At 35.6% G+C, this 19,203-nt stretch overlaps 3 protein-coding genes across 3 annotated transcripts in view; 1 reads left to right on the forward strand and 2 right to left on the reverse strand.

The window, feature by feature from the left end:
• Nucleotides 1–3,269: 3,269 nt before the first annotated feature.
• Nucleotides 3,270–4,501, reverse strand: LOC133872609 (uncharacterized). Its single transcript, XM_062310178.1, has 6 exons — nucleotides 4,264–4,501; nucleotides 4,097–4,178; nucleotides 3,929–3,995; nucleotides 3,667–3,828; nucleotides 3,521–3,581; nucleotides 3,270–3,430 (listed from the first exon to the last, which is right to left on the reverse strand). The coding sequence occupies exons 1-6, from the start codon at nucleotides 4,499–4,501 to the stop codon at nucleotides 3,270–3,272; spliced, it is 771 nt and encodes a 256-aa protein (XP_062166162.1).
• A 2,990-nt stretch (nucleotides 4,502–7,491) lies between these two features.
• LOC133872262 (uncharacterized) lies at nucleotides 7,492–9,110 on the reverse strand. Its single transcript, XM_062309738.1, has 7 exons — nucleotides 9,042–9,110; nucleotides 8,626–8,877; nucleotides 8,446–8,527; nucleotides 8,265–8,334; nucleotides 7,998–8,159; nucleotides 7,842–7,902; nucleotides 7,492–7,751 (listed from the first exon to the last, which is right to left on the reverse strand). Exons 2-7 carry the CDS (start codon nucleotides 8,870–8,872, stop codon nucleotides 7,591–7,593), a joined length of 783 nt encoding a protein of 260 aa, XP_062165722.1. The 5' UTR covers nucleotides 8,873–8,877; nucleotides 9,042–9,110; the 3' UTR covers nucleotides 7,492–7,590.
• A 9,534-nt stretch (nucleotides 9,111–18,644) lies between these two features.
• LOC133872378 (uncharacterized) overlaps nucleotides 18,645–19,203 on the forward strand; it is a 645-nt gene continuing 86 nt past the window's right edge. Inside the window, exon 1 of the mRNA XM_062309877.1 lies at nucleotides 18,645–19,203. This exon is cut by the window's right edge and continues 86 nt beyond it. Coding sequence (XP_062165861.1) covers nucleotides 18,714–19,178 — 465 coding nt within the window. The 5' untranslated portion in view covers nucleotides 18,645–18,713 and the 3' untranslated portion in view covers nucleotides 19,179–19,203.

Raw genomic sequence — 19,203 nt, forward strand, 5'->3', positions numbered from 1 at the left:
TTTTGTTGCGTTTATCTTTGCTTGAACGGAAAAGAAAAGAATCATTTTATAATCAAGGTTTTTTATATCTAACACAGTAGCTATTGTCGTGTCATTTAAAATAGATTTGACTGCCGTCTGATATTAACCATTATTTTTATTTTTATTTTCTTAAATGGAAAAGATATTATGATAAGGTTTTGGTCCCGTTGAGGTCCATACATGGCTCCAAGACTTTGGGCCTCCTTCGAAGATGGACACTTTATGGGCTGGCGCCCATTAGCCAAGTTGATGACGTGTAACCTTAAAAATAAAACCCTAATTTACCTCGGCGGCGACCACGTAAGTAGCCCATCTAAAACAATTCGTCATTCTCACCTGTCCGTCCGATCACGTCCAACGACGTGGATCAAACCCATTATTATTAACCATATAAATAACCCTCATGAACCCCAAACGAATACAATTTGGGGCTTAGGTTTCTCCCTTCTCCTGGCCGTCTTCTAGGTCTTCCTCTGTTCTTTGTCTTAGATATTTGTATCTTAGAACTGTCTTTTGAAATTCTTGTCTCATGTTGTTTTGGATTTGTGCGAATATACGCGACAGGGGATTATTGATCCAATCCCTTACTTGATAAGGAGCAAACTGTGTTGTGTTGCAAATTCCTAAGTTAATGTCACAAAGAAATTCCTGTCAACGTTGACGGTCCTCCCAATTGTTTTGGGATTTCCTCCGTTGACGGGTGGTCTCATATTCCATTGCCTTGTGGAGCAGCGTCGCTGCCTTTACCACTTCGGAATTGCCATGAGACGTACATTGATTAAATCTTGCCACAACATGTTTGATTTGTTCTTGTTTTTGTTTTGTTGTGTTTTGAATATCGCCGGTGAAGATATCATACAACTGTTATAAATTGACATTCAAAATTAACCCTCAATTTTTGTTTGGATGATTTTTATAGTCATGTTATCCAGCTCTATGTAAATACCTTCTTTTGGAAACTTAAATGCTTGTAGACTTGCTGTGATTTTGCATTTCTGTGGATCTGCTACCAAAAAAATGTTACATTAATTTGGTTTTTGATGTTGCTGTGTCTTATTATCTGAGTTTTTGTTTTGTTTGCGTTTAATGGTTTCTTTATTACATTTAATTTTCTCAACTGCAGACCCTTGTATCAGAAAGAGTACTAAAACGAATTCTCTTGCCCATCAATTCTATTTTTGAGATTAATGTCAGGCCTTTCCCTCTTTATCTTCGAGAATATCCCAGGAAATTGTTCGCTTAATTTGTCCTCCCGATGAAAACTAATCACTCTCTAAATATTTCTGACTTCAAAATAAAGAGAGGATGATCAAAGCCAATCACAATTCACTTGCATTTTCTTTGACCTGCATTTTCCCAGCATCCAAACACAGTCTCAAACCTATGCCCATCAATCAATTGTTAGTGATATATAATTAAATGCTAATTAACAATGTAAATAAGCAGCTGAATAATTAATTATATAAATACTTCCGGCTGTTTCTTTGCTCAAGCGAAATAAAGAAAAACTTTTCTATAACAATAGAGAATTTGAAAAACAGAAATTTAGAGATTTTCTTTTGACTTACGCTTACCAATGCCAATAGATGGTTGTACATGACTCTTATATATAGGTAGGTTAGGGACCCTCAATCAATATTAGTTAAATTGATTGTTGATTTTTGATTTTTGATTTTTTATTTTTATTCCTTCAATCAAAGATTACAATCACAATAATATCTTAATAGATTCACATGAATCATTCATATGGAATTTCTTACATCAATGGCAAAAAAAAAAAAAAAAAATTAAACTTTTTCACAAAAAAGCTACTGACAGAAGCTAAATTGGGGAGAGAACTGCCGATCTTAATAAAGAGAGGTTCTCCAAAATTTAGCTAAAAATCACTTTTGGGCATTTAAATGTGGTTCTCCATCCGTCATTGAGGATTCACTTGCTTGGATTTCCAAGAAGGCTTGCCTTAAGAGCATTGAGCTCTTCATAGTTTAGCTAAATTTTATCTAAAAATTATATTTTTACCATTTTAACTATGCACTTTTCAAGAGCACCAATAATCAAACCCTTTAAATATTATTTTATTTAACAAAAATTTAGTTTTTGATTGATTTGGTATAATTTAGTTTTTGATTGATTTAGTATATTTAAGTTGGTGAGGAATGAGGGAGAGAGATGAGAGAATATTTAATTAATAGTTTAATATTTCTGTACACAGGTAAGCTTAATAACAAACTTAGAATAAGTTTGTTCCAATTAATATAATGGCTTACTAAATCAAATAACAAAATCATTAATTAGAAAATAATGAATTTAATTATTTAATTAATAGTTTAATATTCCTCTACGGCTCTACATGTGTAAATTCAAACGAACATTTTTATAATAAATAAGGTTCAATATATAAAATATTTAATTAAAATAAGAAATAAATGATTGAACAAGTTCGAATTCAAGACTTTGCTATAACAAGCCTAGAATAAGTCCGTTTGAATAACCATATAATGGCTTACTAAATTAAATAACCCAATTAGTGAATAAATTTAATTAAATTCCCTTTAAACCATTGGCTATTTTAAACTCCTTTGGCTTCACAACTACTTCTTCCCTGAGCAGGAGAAAGGGGAGAAGGGATCGTCTTGTCATACCAAAAACGCTTCCGATTAAAAGGGAAAAGGAAGATGAGGATATACACACGGGATTGGGTGCAATTGAAATAGCCTACAAGTAAATTAGAGTCTGATATTGTTAAGTATTAAAACAAATATGTTTTGAAGTACATTTGCAAATGAAGAACATGTTCTTGAAGAAACACCCCCTTGTGTATATTCTTAATATTGTGTCTTTTGACTGTTTGAGCACTGTACTTCGAGTTATTTATAAGACATGCTTGAATGCTTTCAAAGAAAGGCACCGATAACATAATTTTGTATTCATAAATTTAGTTTGAATTAATGAAAATGTCAACCGCAGAAAGTTTCAGATTGGAACCTCTATTGAACCAACCACAGAAATGAGCAATATTAAAATTAATACTGGTAATTAGCACATCTGAAACGTGCCTAACATTAAAATCCACATGTGGAACAAAATGCAAAGCATTGAATATGAAGGTTTTAACATAAAGTAGCAGAAACTGCTCGCTTACTTTCAATATTAAAAAAAAAAAAAAAAAAAACAGATTCTCTCATGAAAACCAGATAGCATAAGGTGAAAAGTCTCTGAAATTTATTTGCTTATAGTCTTTCCGTTGCTCATTCCTTCTGAAAACGGCGAATAACCTTCGAATAGAACTCCCAATCAGAATGTGTAGGGGTGATTGCAGGCTGCCCAAATGGATGATCTTTCACATAAGAAGGAACATCATCTGCATCCGCCAGTTCCTCCAAGTACAGCCGCAGCTCACCTCTAGGACCTAATGTGCATTAATATATGAAAATTAAATTATATACAAATTAATTTCATATGATTTCAATTAAGAATGGTCGTTTTTATATACTCTCACCTAAAGCCGAATCAGCAACTTGGTCAGTCTTATACTCATTGGGAAATATTGCTGTATGAGGCTGCAGAAAAAAAATAAAATTAAATAAGATATACTAAGTACTAGTAAAATCTAAAACCTTTCGAAGATATTGGTTATTATATTACAGGATTCAGCAAGGCCTTGTATGGATTATCATCTATCAGCAACGTTTTTGATGCAGAATATTCAATCCTGCGACTCTCAAGCTTCTTAAACTCTTTCAAAAATATGGGCTTTTTCTTGTTCTCCAAGGCCATAAACCCAGAATCAGTGCATTGTTTTTGGTCCTAGAAAATCCAATTTAACAAAATAAGATATTAAAAGAAAAGAGAGAAGTACGTTGCTGTTTAATTCATAAAAACACGTTCTTATATTATTTATACTTACCCAAGCAAATAAAAGTTTGCTTTTCAATCCCTTCATTATGCAGTCCAAGGCGCTGTCCAGATACCATCTACTTACCAATACAGATTACTTAAACTAAGCTAAATATATGAAACTTGAATATATAAATAATAATAAAAAAGGCAGAGCATGTGGTTTATTTCCACTCACTCCGTTGCAGAAGACCATATTCCCACTTCAAACTTTGCAAGGCAAAATTTAATGAATTCTTCACAATGGGGCCTTTTGTAAACTGAAGGAGGAAGAAGCTTTGAAAAATGATTAGCAGATACAGTAGAGGAATAATTATACATTAAGATAAAGAGAAGAATTTCTACCAAAAATGCTTCCGTAGGAAGAATCATGATTGCCATATCTTGCCCTTGACCAGTCACGACGGTGTACCCTGTGGCAGAGCAAGCCTCCTAGGCCCAGAATAAGAAGTTTCTTTCGAGGACCAAGGTTCAACTTCTCTAGTGATAGCCCACAATCATCTCCTGCGTCGTCGTTTTGTTCATCATCGCTAGAGTCTTTGCATACACTTACGTTTTTCAAGTCTGAAATCTTTTCTGCCATATTTGCTGATACGAGAACAGAAAAGGTTTGAATGGAATAAGAAATAGCAGTTTCGCAGATGGGTTATATAGCTGAAGTTTAACAACTTTTGGGCTTCTGACATTAACTACAACGCATGGTTTTCCAAGGTTCACGTACATTGAAAGTGAGGCGCCTTTTGGCAGCTTTTACACTTCGTTAATTCGTTTGGTGATTCTCCCTTGGAAGTAGTAGTTCCAACGCGTATTTGGTTAATGTGGTAATTAATTAATTAAGTAGTTTCGGGAAAATTTGGTTCAAACTAAGGTCGGCCGATTAACCCGTTTAACTAATATGATCATAAATGTGTCATAAATTGGTTGACGGGTCATAAATGAATTATAGTCTAAACACAAACACTATAACTTCGTGTCGTGTTTGTATAAAAAATTGCGAACTTTAATTTAAACAAAGAAAAACATGTTAAAATGATCGATACATACATGCATGTCCTCGCCACAATCGAAGTTGTGTACCTCGAATAACTTTGCTTCAAAATTAATGATATCTTAAGCGAACAGTCAGAAATTGAATCGGAGAAGATTCTTCTAAATTAAATTATAAAATTGTTATATGTTCTTTGTGTGTGTAAAAGCACCTTTTTTATTTTTTTACTAAAAAGCTATTAAAATAGTGTATATTTATCTTATGCTATTAAAAAAACACGTATTTATTACATACTAAAATATATATGACAATTTAATAGATTGGGTTAAAAAAAATTAATCACTACTAAATTTGAAGTAAAATTCTTTCTCACACTTACTAGAAAAATCACGGATCCCGCTTATGTGATGTAGTTAAAATTACAGTACATCTGCCCTTAAACAATTTAAGGGCCTAGATTTAACTAAAGTTAAACAAACTCAAACGTTGTCTTTTTTTTACCAAATATTATGGAAGCAGATGTTTCGTTAGTTTTCTTTCTGATGCCGTTTAAGGAGAAAGACCCTACGAACAAAGCTAAAAAACAGAAATCTCCCCTCCCCTCCCCTGTTCTGGGTTCACGCAAAGAGAGAGAGAGAACTCAGAAGTGGATCGGAGAGGCTGGCAGCTTGGGGGTTCCAATTCCTCCCCCAAAAAACAGAAACCTCCCCTCCCCCTGTTCTAGGTTGGTTTTTTTGGCTTTGACCGAATGGTAGGATGGGGTGTTTTTGTTTGAAAATTTTCAGTGTGTTGTGAATATGTTGATTTTGGGTTCTAATTGTTGTAGGTTTTTCTTGTGATTTTCGGTTGTTGGTTTTCTGTTTGGCTCAAAATGGGTATTGTGATAGGATTTTGAAAGAAAGCATAAAACTAAAATAAAATAAAGCGAAATAATAAAATAGGCTCAAAGAATTTGACGTGGTTCGATCTATAATTTACGTTTACAGAATAAAGTCCAAAAGGCTATGTTTTGTTCTTATTCCTCAACCATTTTATAATACAAAAAAATCCTATTTATAGGAGAATCGATACAAATAAGAACATCTCTAGCAGTTGTGGTTAAAATAGTTAGTGAAAAAGTATTAATATCTACCTTAGTTACTCATTTTTTTAAAAACCCTTCGACAATATTCTCTATTCTACTATTTATTTTCTTTAAATATTATTTTTTAATCTTTTTTTAATCTTTTTTTTTTCTTTTTTTTTTTTTCTTCCATCCCCATCCCCATCCCCAACCAAACCAGCCTTGCCCACCCACACCCAATATCCAGAACCGGTACGATCGATGGTGGCTTCTCGAGCAGCAGGTGCTGCTTCTTTTAGGCGGCGAGAATGACCCAGCGTACGTGGAGGCTAGTGGGCAGTGGCACGTAGACGACATCGACATCTGGGTTGTCAAGGACGGCCTCATTTCGGCGCCGGAACTTTGGGAGGCTTGGTCGGACCTCGGCGTCGGCTCAGAGAGAGGAGACCGCCGAGATAGGAGGGGTTCTCGCCGCCGAGATAGGAGGCAGATCTTGGTCTCGTCTTCTACGATGGGTGAGAGAGAGGAGTGAGAGAAAGAGGGGAGAGAGGAAAAAAAAAAAAAAAAAAAGAAAAAAAAGTAGATATGTGAATAGTGAATAGGCACCTGTTCACAGGCAGATGTGCCTATTCACTATTCATGTTTCTAAAAAAAAAAAATTAAAGTAGAGCATGTGCAATCAATCACAACTTTTTTTTAAAAAAATAAAAATAAAAAATAAAATTCAATCAATCACATTTGATTATCATCAAACCTACAATCAATCATATAAAATATAAGTAACATACAATATCATATCAATATAGAAAATGTATTCTCTAATATCCTCATCAAATTCAATGTGAAAGATTTTGGAAGCTTGAATTTGAAATAAGTTGACAACGATTGCGGCAGATGGAGTTTGGGCCTTTAACAACAATAAGTCAGGAATCTTCAAAACATAACCAACTATGAGCCAAAATACGGGCCAACAAATGGCTAAACAATACCACGAAGGTCAAACAAATAATGGGCAAATTATGAGACAAAATAAGAGTCAACTGTAAACTGAAATGAGCCTAAGTTTTCAACAATACCACAAAGCTAAAATATGGGTCTCGGTCAATAATTTGACAAACATGACCAAACAAATGGCCAACAAAGGCTTAGAGGTGGGCAATTTAGCTTCTTTTTTTTTTTTTTTTTTTTTTTTTTTTTTTTCTTTTTTCTTTAAACCGATTTATTTATTTATTAATTTTTAACTCTTTTTTTTTTTACATGTCCACAGAAGAGGGAAGATGAGATTTGAATTAGTGACCTCCGCTTCATAAGACGTAGTTCACAGCTGATTGACCTATCTCTTAAGAACTATGCAGACGATATTAAAATCAGTCATATGATGAGGCCGATGATCTATGTGGTAGGTAGTCAAACAAAAAGCTGGTTTATTCGGTAAAAAATATTTTTTTTTTACTTAAAAAAAGTTCCAAACAGACTTTTTGCAATACATTAAATTCCACACATAAAATTCATAGTGATTTTAAAACAAAAGCAGATTAAAAAAAGAAGGATTTCTTCATGAAGACAAGATAGCATAAGGTAAAAAGTCTGCAATTTATTTGCTTATGATCTTTTCGGTAGCTCACTCCTTCTGAAAACGGCTAATAATATTCGAATAAAACTCCCAATCAGAATGTGTAGGGGTTATTGTAGGCTGCCCAAATGGATGATCTTTCACATAAGATGGAACATCATCTGCATCAACCAGTCCTTCCAAGTACAGCCGCAAGTCGCCTCCAGGACCTAATGAATGATATAACATTAATTATACTGATATTTAAAATAAAATTCTTAGAATATCAATAAAAGAATGGTCGTTTTATGTTCTCTCACCCAAAGCCGCATCACCAGCTTGTTCAGCCTTGTACTCGTTGGGAAATATTGCTGTATGGGGCTGCAATCAAAAATAAAAAATCAAATAAGATACTGATCAAGTTATAGAAAACTCTAATTAAAACCTTTCGAAGAAAGTGGTTAATTATATATTACAGGGTTTAGCAAGGCCTTATATGGATTAGCATCTATCAGCAACGTCTTTGATTCAGAATATTGAATTCTGGGATTCTCTAGCTTCTTCAACTCTTTCAAAAAGATTGGCTTTTCCTTGTTCTCCAAGGCCATAAAACCAGAATCAGTGCATTTTTCTTGGCCCTAGAAAATCAAATTTAACAAAGTAATATCAAGATGTTAAAAACAGAGAGAGAAGCACCCAGCTGTTTAATTCATTAAAACACATGCTAAATTATCTATAATTACCCAAACAAATAAAAGCTTGCTTTTCAACGACCGTTCCATTATGCAGTCCAAGGTGTTGGTCAGATGATATCTACATACCAATACAGAATACTTAAAACAAGCACATCAGCAAAAATGCTAAATATAAGAAACTTGAATGAAAAACAAAGCAAGAGTCTGTGGCTTATATATATCTACTCACTCCTTTGAAGAAGACCATATTCCCACTTCAAAATTTTCTAAGCAAAATTTCAGGAAATCTTCATAATGGGGCCTCTTGTAAACTGATGGACGAAGAAGTTTTGATGAATGATTAGCTGAAAGAGTTAACACAGAAGAATAATTATACCTAATTAACATAAAGACAAGAGTTTAATTGCACCATAAAAGCCTCCATAGCCACCATCAGGCTTGCGAAATCTATGATCGCTGGGCCTTTCACGACGGCGAATCCTGTGGCAGAGCAAGCCTCCTAGGTTCAGAACAAGAAGTTTCTTTCTAGGACCAAGGTTCAACTTCTCTACTGAAAGCCCACACTCTTTTTCATCATCGCTAGAGTACTGATACCATTCATCATCGCTAGAGTCGTAGTAATGACATTCATCATCGCTGTAGTCATACCATGACATCTTTGCTAAAACGAGAATAGAAATGGCGTTTTGCAGATGGAAAACACAAAATCCGAATTAGGGTGTATTAAAATCTAGTGCGATCTATGAAGAAGATCTAGAATTAATTAAGATGATTTCAAAATAAAACGCAGGAAAAAGGAGAATTTGGACAGCCCATATTACATACCAGGAATCGCGTGTGTTAAGGTTGGAAATCACGGCAGCTAAGGAAAGTGAAACTTCCATCACAACATATACTCTCCAAAATGCTGCCCATGGGGCATGGGTTAGTGGTAAAGGAATGTCACTTGATTGGCACTTCAGTTTTTATGGTTATTTTACCGTTAACCCCTAGCCTTTGTCCATTATGCTTCTTAGCTCTTAATTCTGTTTAGCCGATGTTTAAAAAATATTAGCCCTACATTATTAATTGGTATATATATTTCTTTTACAATTTGCTACATGTTTCAACGTAAGAGTACTGGAAGATGTTAATAAATTTTTTTTCATTAAAAGAGTTACAGACCAATTAATATACCTATAGGATATTACTCTCGTTTTCTCTCTCTCTCTCTCTCTCTCTCTCTTTATTTTTATTTTTTTAACAATAATTTGGTTTTGTTTACCTCATCACAGTACTTTACTAGCCAATTGCTAAATAGGTTTAAGCATTCTCATCCCACTAGCGAAAATAAACAAAGTATTTGAGTTAGTAGAAAGGTTAAAATGAGACCAAAATAATAGGCTGCATCCAACTCAACGGATTGGAGAAATAATATTTAAATTGAATAATAAAAGTTGATGTGGAAAATAGAAAGCTGAATATAGGTGCTTTAAAAAATTGAATAATTAAAATAGAAAATAGAGAGTACACATTGATGAGCAAATTATGAATGCTAAGAGCCTAATTATTCTAGCTTTGCCCACATGACTGGAATGTGTTAGAGGATAAATCAGTAGCTCACCTCTCCTCCAGCATGAAACTCAGCAAGCAAGAGACTTCCACATTTCCTGCTGACCAGTCCCCTTACAGCACCAGCTACACTGCAGGCTAAGCTCACAATCTCTCCTGGATTCCTGCTGAATCTTGTGCTCCATGTTTTCCGGATGCACCTTCCCCGTGTCATAGCTACACTGCAGCAGCCTATAGCACAGACAAGCAAGCAGCGTTACAACCACACTGCAGCAGCCTCTAGCACTGACCAACAGCAGCTACAAGCAGCCCCGTTTCCTCGATTCCTGCTACCAATGTTTCCTGCTGCCTTCTCCTCAAACTCAGCACATAGTCAAATGTTTCCCTCGTAGAACTCTGTTATAGTTTGTCTTATGTTTCAACGTAGGTTTCTGCAATAGTTTTGTCCTTACGCTCACCGAGCATACTTTGTAAATCCTAACCGGTTATAAATAGAACAAAGAACTCTGCTCTTGGTATGCAACCAAAATCAGAGCTTCTTTCCAAATCTTTCATGGTATCAGAGCACTTTGGCTAACGCCCTACGATCTTGTTGTTGTTCTTCCTTTGGCTGCAGCACAGCCCGTGTGAGCTATGCTCACACAGCTCACACGGGCAGTGCCTTGAGGAAGCTCTACAAGAGCTTTTCTTACTCTCTACTCTCTTTTAGACTTAGCAACCGTGCAAACATCGTTTCTCTACCACATCCATTATGTCTGCAACGTCTTTTTTTAGCTCAGCCAGAAACAATCCATCACCTTCCCCTCTGTTTCTCCACCCACACAGAAACCATAACATAATCCTCTGCCCAACCTTTTATACCCAACACCACATAGACAGATTTCTCTCCTCTTCAACCAAGGAGGCTCCCATATTTTCTGTTCAGCCGACCCTTTCCATTAACCACAGCCTTGCTTCTCCCACCATGTCCTCAACAGCTAACTCTATCAACAAATCTTCTCTTTTCTTCCTGAAGCTTCTCAACGTCCTTTTGTCAAACACCTTACCCACAGCCCCTAAGACCCACACGTCCAGCTTGGTCCACCTCCGTTTGCTTCAACTTGGTCCTTGCCCTTTTGCTCTGGGAACCACGTACACCTGCAATCAGAGCACCACTTCTTGCTCTCACTCGAAATACCCATTAGTGGAAACCTCATCGCCCATCTCCATCCAGAAGAGCTCACTGCAAGACCTCCCAGAGGCGTCGCCGAAGCCGTACAAGAAAAGCTTCGTGACCACGCTGATGGAGGCCGCCACGCTTCACTCTCCTTCCTTTAAGGAGGACAACTACCTCGTCTCCCACTGCCTTTGTCAAAATTGCAGTTTCCTTTCTTCTTTTGTTTTGTTTCCTGTCTACCGTCATTTTTAGCGTATACTGTCTACCATCATGTGTCCTACGTGATACTGTCTGCTTTGGTGTCCTGTAGCGTATCTGTCTGCTGCCTTTTATTTTTTATTGAAAAAAAAAAAAAAAAAAAAAAAAAAAAAAAAAATCAAAGAGGTATCTAGTTGCCCATTGTTGGCCCAAATTTCTTGCTTGAGGTAATGTTGAAAAACCCAAGCCCTTTTTAAGCCCTATTTTCTTTTGGCCCAATTTTTGACTTTGTGGTCATGTTCTAATACCCAAGCTTATTTTTAAAAGCCATTTGGCTGATTTTGCTGTTTTCTTTTAATTTCTTCTCATTTTCTCTTTTATTGAAAAAAAAAAAATAATAAATAAAAAAAAAAAATCAAAGAGGTATCTAGTTGGCCCATTGTTGGCCCAAATTTCTTGCTTGAAGTAATGTTCAAAAACCCAAGCTTATTTTTATTTTGGCCCATAGTTGGCCCAATCTTGGCCTTGTGGTACCGTTAAAATGCCCAGGCCTTTCTTTTCTATATTTTGGCTTTAAGGTATTGTTCCAAAACCCAAGCCTTTTATTTACAAAAAAAAAAAAAAAAAAAAAAAAAAATTCTCTTGCCCATAGTTGGCCCTCTTCTCCTTGGCCCATTGTTGGCCCAATTTCAAGCTTAAGGCAAATATTCAAAGGCCTAAGCTCTTTTAAGCTCTTTATTGTCTCTTTGGCCCATTGTTGGTCAAATTTCAAGCTTAAGGCAAATGTTCAAAGGTCTAAGCTCATTTAAGCCCTTTATTGGCTATTTTTCTCTTTGGCCCAAATTTCTTGCTTGAGGTACTGTTAAAAAAAAAAAATAAATAAAAAAATAAATAAAAAAATAAATAAAAAAAAAAACCAAGCCCATTTTTAATTTCTTTTGGCCCATAGTTGGCTCAACCTTAGCTTGTAGTACAGTTAAAATACCCAGGCTTTTCTTTCCTTTTAGCCCTTTAGTGGCTCTTTTCTTGGCCTATAGTTGGCCCTACGTTTGGCTTTTGAGGCACAGTTTAAAGACCCAAGCCAATCCCAAGAAAAAAAAAAAAAAAAAAAAAATGATGATGAGAATAAAAGTCAAACTGATGGAAGTTCCTCCCATCAGTTTGCGGGGGGGTGTTAGAGGATAAATCAGTAGCTCACCTCTCCTCCAGCATGAAACTCAGCAAGCAAGAGACTTCCACATTTCCTGCTGACCAGTCCCCTTACAGCACCAGCTACACTGCAGGCTAAGCTCACAATCTCTCCTGGATTCCTGCTGAATCTTGTGCTCCATGTTTTCCGGATGCACCTTCCCCGTGTCATAGCTACACTGCAGCAGCCTATAGCACAGACAAGCAAGCAGCGTTACAACCACACTGCAGCAGCCTCTAGCACTGACCAACAGCAGCTACAAGCAGCCCCGTTTCCTCGATTCCTGCTACCAATGTTTCCTGCTGCCTTCTCCTCAAACTCAGCACATAGTCAAATGTTTCCCTCGTAGAACTCTGTTATAGTTTGTCTTATGTTTCCACGTAGGTTTCTGCAATAGTTTTGTCCTTACGCTCACCGAGCATACTTTGTAAATCCTAACCGGTTATAAATAGAACAAAGAACTCTGCTCTTGGTATGCAACCAAAATCAGAGCTTCTTTCCAAATCTTTCAGAATGTTGCATCCGTTTTCTTATCTGTCGGCGTTGCTTGTTGCTTGGTGCTTGGATATGAATTAAAGAATCGCATTGCAATTGTTGAAAAGATAAAGGAACGAAAGACAACTAGATAAGAATTTGAACCTAAAAAGCTTCCATAGGACCCATCAGGATTGCGATCGAAATCCTGGAGTGCTGGAGGCTTAGGGATCTAAATAAATCCGTCCATTCAACAATTTGCTCGATATCCATTCGGTTTAGCCCAATTTAAACCCGAATTCGATACTGTAAAAAATCATTCGTTATTGTAGAAACCCGCTCGATTAGTAAGTGATACATACCCGACTTGCTTGACAAAGCTCGATAGCTAGGGGTTCGCGAGCTCAGCTTGTTTAAAATTCAACTAGATTGCTCGCTCAGCTCATTAGTCCGATTCGTTAACTCGTTCATATCTCTTGTGTGTTAATAAATAATAAATGTATAGAGATTGTTTACAAATTCGGACTTGAAGTCCGCTTTGATTACACATTGAAAAATTTAATAACCTAACTCGAGCTCTAGTTGAGCCGAGCTTGCCAAGTAATTCAGCTCGGTTAGAATGACATTCTCAACGAGCTTGAGCTCGAGCCCGCTCGAGTTTTAAACGAGCTAAGCTTGAACACACATTTCATAGATCGGCTAGAGTTCGAGCTCGACTCATATATGAGTAGGGGTGAAATAATTGCCCTTTAATAACCGTTTGCTAACCGCTAACCGTAAAACCGTAAAAAACGCTTTAAAAATCGCCAATCACAAACCGTCATATTGGGGCAGTTAACTGTTTTTACAAAGGTAGTTAACGGTTATAACTGCTAACCGTCTTTATTATTATATATATTTTTATATATGAAACTGCGTTGTTTACTTGTTTTGTTGTTTTCATTTGTTTCACCCTAAACCTAAAGAACAAAAAAATAAAAACTTCTCGACTCATCTCATCTGCATTCTCTCAACACGCCGCTCGCCAATCTCTCTCTATAGGACTGTCATCGAAGCCTCGTACTCTCTCGCTCTTGATTTATCTGAAGGTATATTGCTTTTTCCTTTGACTGTCATCGATTCTAGTCCATGGCCGGTGACCCCTGTTATTTTTCCTTTGAGTCATTGTTCATGCTACAGATTTTGTTAATCTCTCCCTCTACAGATTTTGTTTATGTGCTTCATATACTCTCTTTTTTGTTACTCTCCCTCTCTCTTTTAGATTTTGTTTTGATTTTTTTTTCCCACTCTTTTTCTTGCTACAGAACAGAAATATACCCATTGTTGAATGATGTTAATTTTTGGTAGATTGTCAACAGCATGTCCGGTAGCGAAACCTGATATGTAGAGACGAAATCTTCATCTTCGTCTTTAATGATTGAAAGCTTAATTTCCATGTACATGTCCATGGCCGGTTGCCAATTTATAACCGCCAATCGGCGGTTGTCAGAGGTGGTTGGCGGTTTTCGATAACCGTCTAGGCGGTTGCAATTAGTGGTTTTGGCTAATAATCGCAATCGCCTTTTTATCCCTATAAATGAGCCAATCTTAAAGCTCGACTTGATTACAGCCTTAGCTGGAGCCATCACTAACGGTGTGCCCTGTGGCATAGCAAGCCTCCGAGGCAAAAAAAAAAAAGGGAAGTTTCTTTCTAGTTCAAAGGCTTGGATATGAATTAAAGGATAATTGTATCACTGGTCCTTGGGGTTGGCTTAAAATACAAATCACTCCATGTGGTACAAAAAGTTCATGGAGGGTTCTCGTAGTAAACTATAATTACGAATCACTCCCTGAACCCGTTTTCTGTCAACCAAGTTAACAGATTCCATTAGTTTGTCATGTCATACCTAATAGGAAATCGACACGTGGCTACCCAAGGCCTAAGGAAGGCTGTGCGTCACCCCCCCACACGTGGCCGGGTCACCCCCGGCAACCACTAATTTTCTATTTTCTACTTTTTTAAAAAAAATAAAATAATTTTTCAGTTTATTTATTTATATATATATATATTTTTATTGTAATGAACCCGTGTCGATTTTTTATTGGGTATGTATGACGTGGCAAGCTAATAGAATCTGTTAACTTAGTGGACGAAAATGAGTTCAGAGAGTGATTCGTAATTATAATTTACCATAGAGACCTTCCATGAACTTTTTATACCACAGGGAGTGATTTATAATTTAAGCCAATCTTAGAGACCAATGGTACAATTATTCAATTAATTAAATAGTCAAACTGCAATTGTTGAAAAGATAAAGAAACGAAAGACAAGTAGAGAAGAATTAATTTGTACCAAAAAAAGCTTCCATAGGACCCATCAGGATTGCGAAATCTTGGGAGTGCTGGAGTAGTTCCGACGGTGTTCCTGTCGCATAGCCATAGCAAGCACTTGATCCTTTCGATGAAATAAAAGCGAGGGGCATTGATCAACACTCACCCAATAGCCCTTTAAAGTTATGCATTTCTAATGGTATATTTGAAAAGTTTATGACCGATTGATATTTTTAAAAGACGTCTCGATAGAATGAGACACAATGACTTATAAAATGTTTAAGTGAGAAATTTTAGTGATATGAGATAGTTTAATACGTCCGCTCACATGTGGTAACTAATGGTCAAACATGTGGACGACAATGGGAGGAAAATGTTCATTATCGCAAGAAATCTGTGGTTCTAATATCATGTGAAAAGTCTATGAGTCCATTGACACTCTAAAGACGTGTTAAAAGATGAGGAGATACTATGGTTTATAAAGTGTCCAGGTAAAAAAAATTTAGCGATGTGGGACACTTTAGTGGTATATATGATTTCATATTATCTAAATTTTTTAAAAGACGTGTCAATATTAATTTATATACACCATAAGAAGAGCCAACTTTAAATTATGATTTATGAATTGCAAAATGAGGAGGAGTTGCCAACTTTTGAAGAGCTTTTGATGAATGTTTAACTGAAAGAGTTAAAGACAGAAGAATAATTATACCTTAACGTAAAGGCGAGTTTGAACCATAAAAGCTTCCATAGGCAGCATCGGGCTTGCGAAATCTATGATCACCGGGCCTTTCACGACCGCGAATCCTGTGGCATAGTTGTTAAACCATTAATTAAAAGATTAAGTTTATTTATTTTAATCGGTTTAAATTTTTGAGATAAGTAATAATTTATGAGAAATTATTCTTACACTCATCTCTCACAACAGCCCCACAACAAGTTGACGTGACTGGTAATATTTTATTATTTTTTTTTGTTTTGTTTTCTTTTCTTTTTGTAAAAAAATAATAAAATATTACTAGCCACATCAACTTGTTGTGGGGCTGTTGTGAGAAATGAGTATAGAGATTATTTCTCGTAATTTATTTATTTTTGAGTTTGAACCATGTTCTTTTCATTTACATTTAAGAGTCTCACATTGTCAAAGTATGCATGAATTGTGGGCTTTATAAATCTTGAGCAAACCTCTTCCTTTAAGATGCTTTTTGTAGAAGAGTAAAGTTTAATAAATTTTATAATTTACCTCATTTAGTAGATGGGTATATTAAGCATTTCTCTCACCTCTCTTAAAATGAACGAAAAAAAAAAGTAAAAGTAAAAAAAATAATATTTTTAATGGTTTAAGGAAAAATTAAGTAAAGTTATTGTGAAATGTTATTAAATAGGAAAGTAAAAGTAATTTTATTTTTTTTTAATTTCTTTTAAAAAAAAATAGATATCTGCTGCTAATGATTTTAAAACGGATAGTTTTTCAAGGTTAGGAATTAGGTATATAGGAAGTGAGATTACACTTCGTTTGGTGATTCTACCCTGGAAGTAATGTTCCATCGCGTAGTGGTTAATTAATGTGGTAATTAATTAAGTAGTTTCGGGAAAATTTGGTTCAAACAAAGAAAAACATGTTAAAACGATGCCTGTCCTCGTCACAATGGAAGTTGCTAAGTGAACAGTCTAGATTTATGATATCTATTATCTATTTTGCTTTTCGAAATTCACAAAATGCATAATATATATATATATATATATATATATATATATATATATATATATATATATATATAGATAGATATATAGATATATAGATATTGAAGCAAATGTTTAGCTTCAAACAAAATGTTGGAATGAGCCGTACCAATTTACCATTTCGGACACAGTTTCTTCTTTAAATTAGGTGGGAAAAAATTGTTCTAAATTAGTTTATAAAATTGTTCCATATTCTTTGAATATGTGAAAAAATATATATTTTTTTTAATAAAAACTATTAAAAGGGTACGTGCTTATCATATGTTATTAAAAAATAAAACTTTTGTATATTGAAAAAGTCAAAAAGAGTTTTTTTAAAAAAGTTTCATTTCCAAACTTTTTGCAAAACGCGGTTTTAAACTTTTTTTAAACCAAAAAAGTGTTTTTAATTTAAGTTTTTTTTTAACTAAACATAGCTATTTTTGTTTGGCATGACTTTTTATATGTTAAAAGCATTTTTTTAATCTCTTTAACACAATTTTAAACAAATTTCAAAAGATACAAATACATGACAATTTAATAGATTTAGTTCAAAGAAATTTATTCAACTCAGTTTGAGACAAAACTTTTTCTATACCCTTTATAATGACTTACCAACTTTCACAAAATTAAAACTGGTGAATCATAAACCCGATTGCGGATATCTTTGGTGGAACATGATCGATCTCTTAAATTCAAGCAAAATAGAGATGAATTATTTATGCCGTTAAATACTGTAAAATCTAATTTTAACAATCAAATAACTTATATTTATTTTACTTCAAATTGAGGACAACTACGTTTAGTGAGAAATATTATACAACACACTTTTGATAATGATAGAAATTTTTTGGGGTAATTACCTTTTTTCCCCATCAACTACTAGCCATTGTCAACATGCCCTCATGAACTGACACCTCGACCAAAAGAGAGCATCCAACTACCAACTTTACACATTTTGCCCCCTTCCGTCAGTTTAATTCGTAAAAAGACATAAATGCCCTCAATTTTTTTAAACATATTAATTTTAATATTTTTTTTATTAATTACTGTTGGAGGGCATTTTGGTCTTTAAACCAAAATTAACGCCCAAAAATGGAATATTCCGTCTAAGTTAACGGAATTCCTTAACGGAAGTTTTTCAAGGTCGAGGTGTCAGTTCATGAGGGCATGTTGACAATGGCTGGTAGTTGATGAGGGGAAAAGGTAATTACCCAAAATCCTTGATGAGATTTAGGCCCTGTTTGTTAAGCCTCGTTACAGTACAGGATAGTGCTTGGCACTATTCACTACACTTTTTCTCACTTTTTCATTTTTTCCAACAACAATTCACATCAAAACATTCCCACTTTTTTCACTTTTTATATCACATCAATAATTTTTTTATTACTATTCAAATAAAAAATTCACTAAAATACAAATTTTTTTTTACTTTTCTATACAAATTCTTTTTACTTTATATCACATCATTATTTCTTATTAATTTTAAAATTAATAACCCCATTACTCTGTTCTGTACCTATCTTTGCCAAACAACCCCTTAGTTGATTTGATTACAAAGGAATTTAGTCGTCTTAATTTAATTTAAGTGTTTTGTTTATCTGTATTCAAAATATTTTTTAATTTAGTACTAGAAAAATCAGAATAGACGTGGCGCGCCGACTTGGGTATACCAGCACGTGGCAGAACCTTCTAGCCCCACCTCTCCCATGTCTTCTTTTCTAGCACATTCTAGTATCCAGTTTTTTTTTTTTTTTTAATTATTATAAAACATTCTAGTATGTAGGATCTAGTATCCAGTTCTGTCCCTCTACGTGATATAAAACAATCAAACCCATCAATACTCCATCAATTAACAGCTGTTGTAAGCAAAGAATTTTCGACCGAGCTCAAAGAAATGAAGCGCATTGACGACAAGGAGGAAACGGTGACGTTCCGAGCGGTGAGCCGCGACAAGGAAGGCAGGAAGAAGAAGGTGGAGAAGAAGGAGGGGAACACCCACAAGATAACCCTCAAGTACCAAGAGAAGAAGCTCATGGACAAGGGCGTGCACCGCATGGACCGCCACCCAGTCGACGGCTTGGGGGGCATCGGCAAGCCCCCGCCGAAGTCCGGACACGGCGGGAAGTTCACGTGGGAGGGTCCCGACGACCTGGTGAAGACCGAGCTCTTGGGGGTGCCGCCGGCGATCGACGAGAAGGACCCGAACTATGTGAACGAGGAGAAGGAGGAGGAGACGATTCTGAGGGGAGAGGACAGCGACGTGGCGGGGTTGGTTGTGGGGGAGGTGGAGGTGGCCAAGGTTGCTGAGGCTAGAAAGGGAGTTGCTAGGGTTGAGGTTGATCCCCAGTTGACTGTTTGAGGATTTGGAAACTTTTTCTTCTTTT

The sequence above is a fragment of the Alnus glutinosa genome, chromosome 7 (genome assembly GCF_958979055.1).
Source record: "Alnus glutinosa chromosome 7, dhAlnGlut1.1, whole genome shotgun sequence".
Taxonomy (NCBI): Eukaryota; Viridiplantae; Streptophyta; class Magnoliopsida; order Fagales; family Betulaceae; genus Alnus; species Alnus glutinosa.

Excerpts from the sequence above, each read along its gene's own strand:
- LOC133872609 (XM_062310178.1), bottom strand. The coding sequence starts at position 4,501 with ATGGCAGAAAAGATTTCAGACTTGAAAAACGTAAGTGTATGCAAAGAC. Across the intron at positions 3,996-4,096 it reads ATATGGTCTTCTGCAACGGA|ATGGTATCTGGACAGCGCCT; the intron begins GTGAGTGGAAAT and ends ATTGGTAAGTAG. Across the intron at positions 3,431-3,520 it reads AGTTGCTGATTCGGCTTTAG|GTCCTAGAGGTGAGCTGCGG; the intron begins GTGAGAGTATAT and ends AATGCACATTAG.
- LOC133872262 (XM_062309738.1), bottom strand. The coding sequence starts at position 8,872 with ATGTCATGGTATGACTACAGCGATGATGAATGTCATTACTACGACTCT. Across the intron at positions 8,528-8,625 it reads TGGCTATGGAGGCTTTTATG|TTTACAAGAGGCCCCATTAT; the intron begins GTGCAATTAAAC and ends TTCGTCCATCAG. Across the intron at positions 7,903-7,997 it reads ATAAGGCCTTGCTAAACCCT|CCCCATACAGCAATATTTCC; the intron begins GTAATATATAAT and ends TTTTGATTGCAG.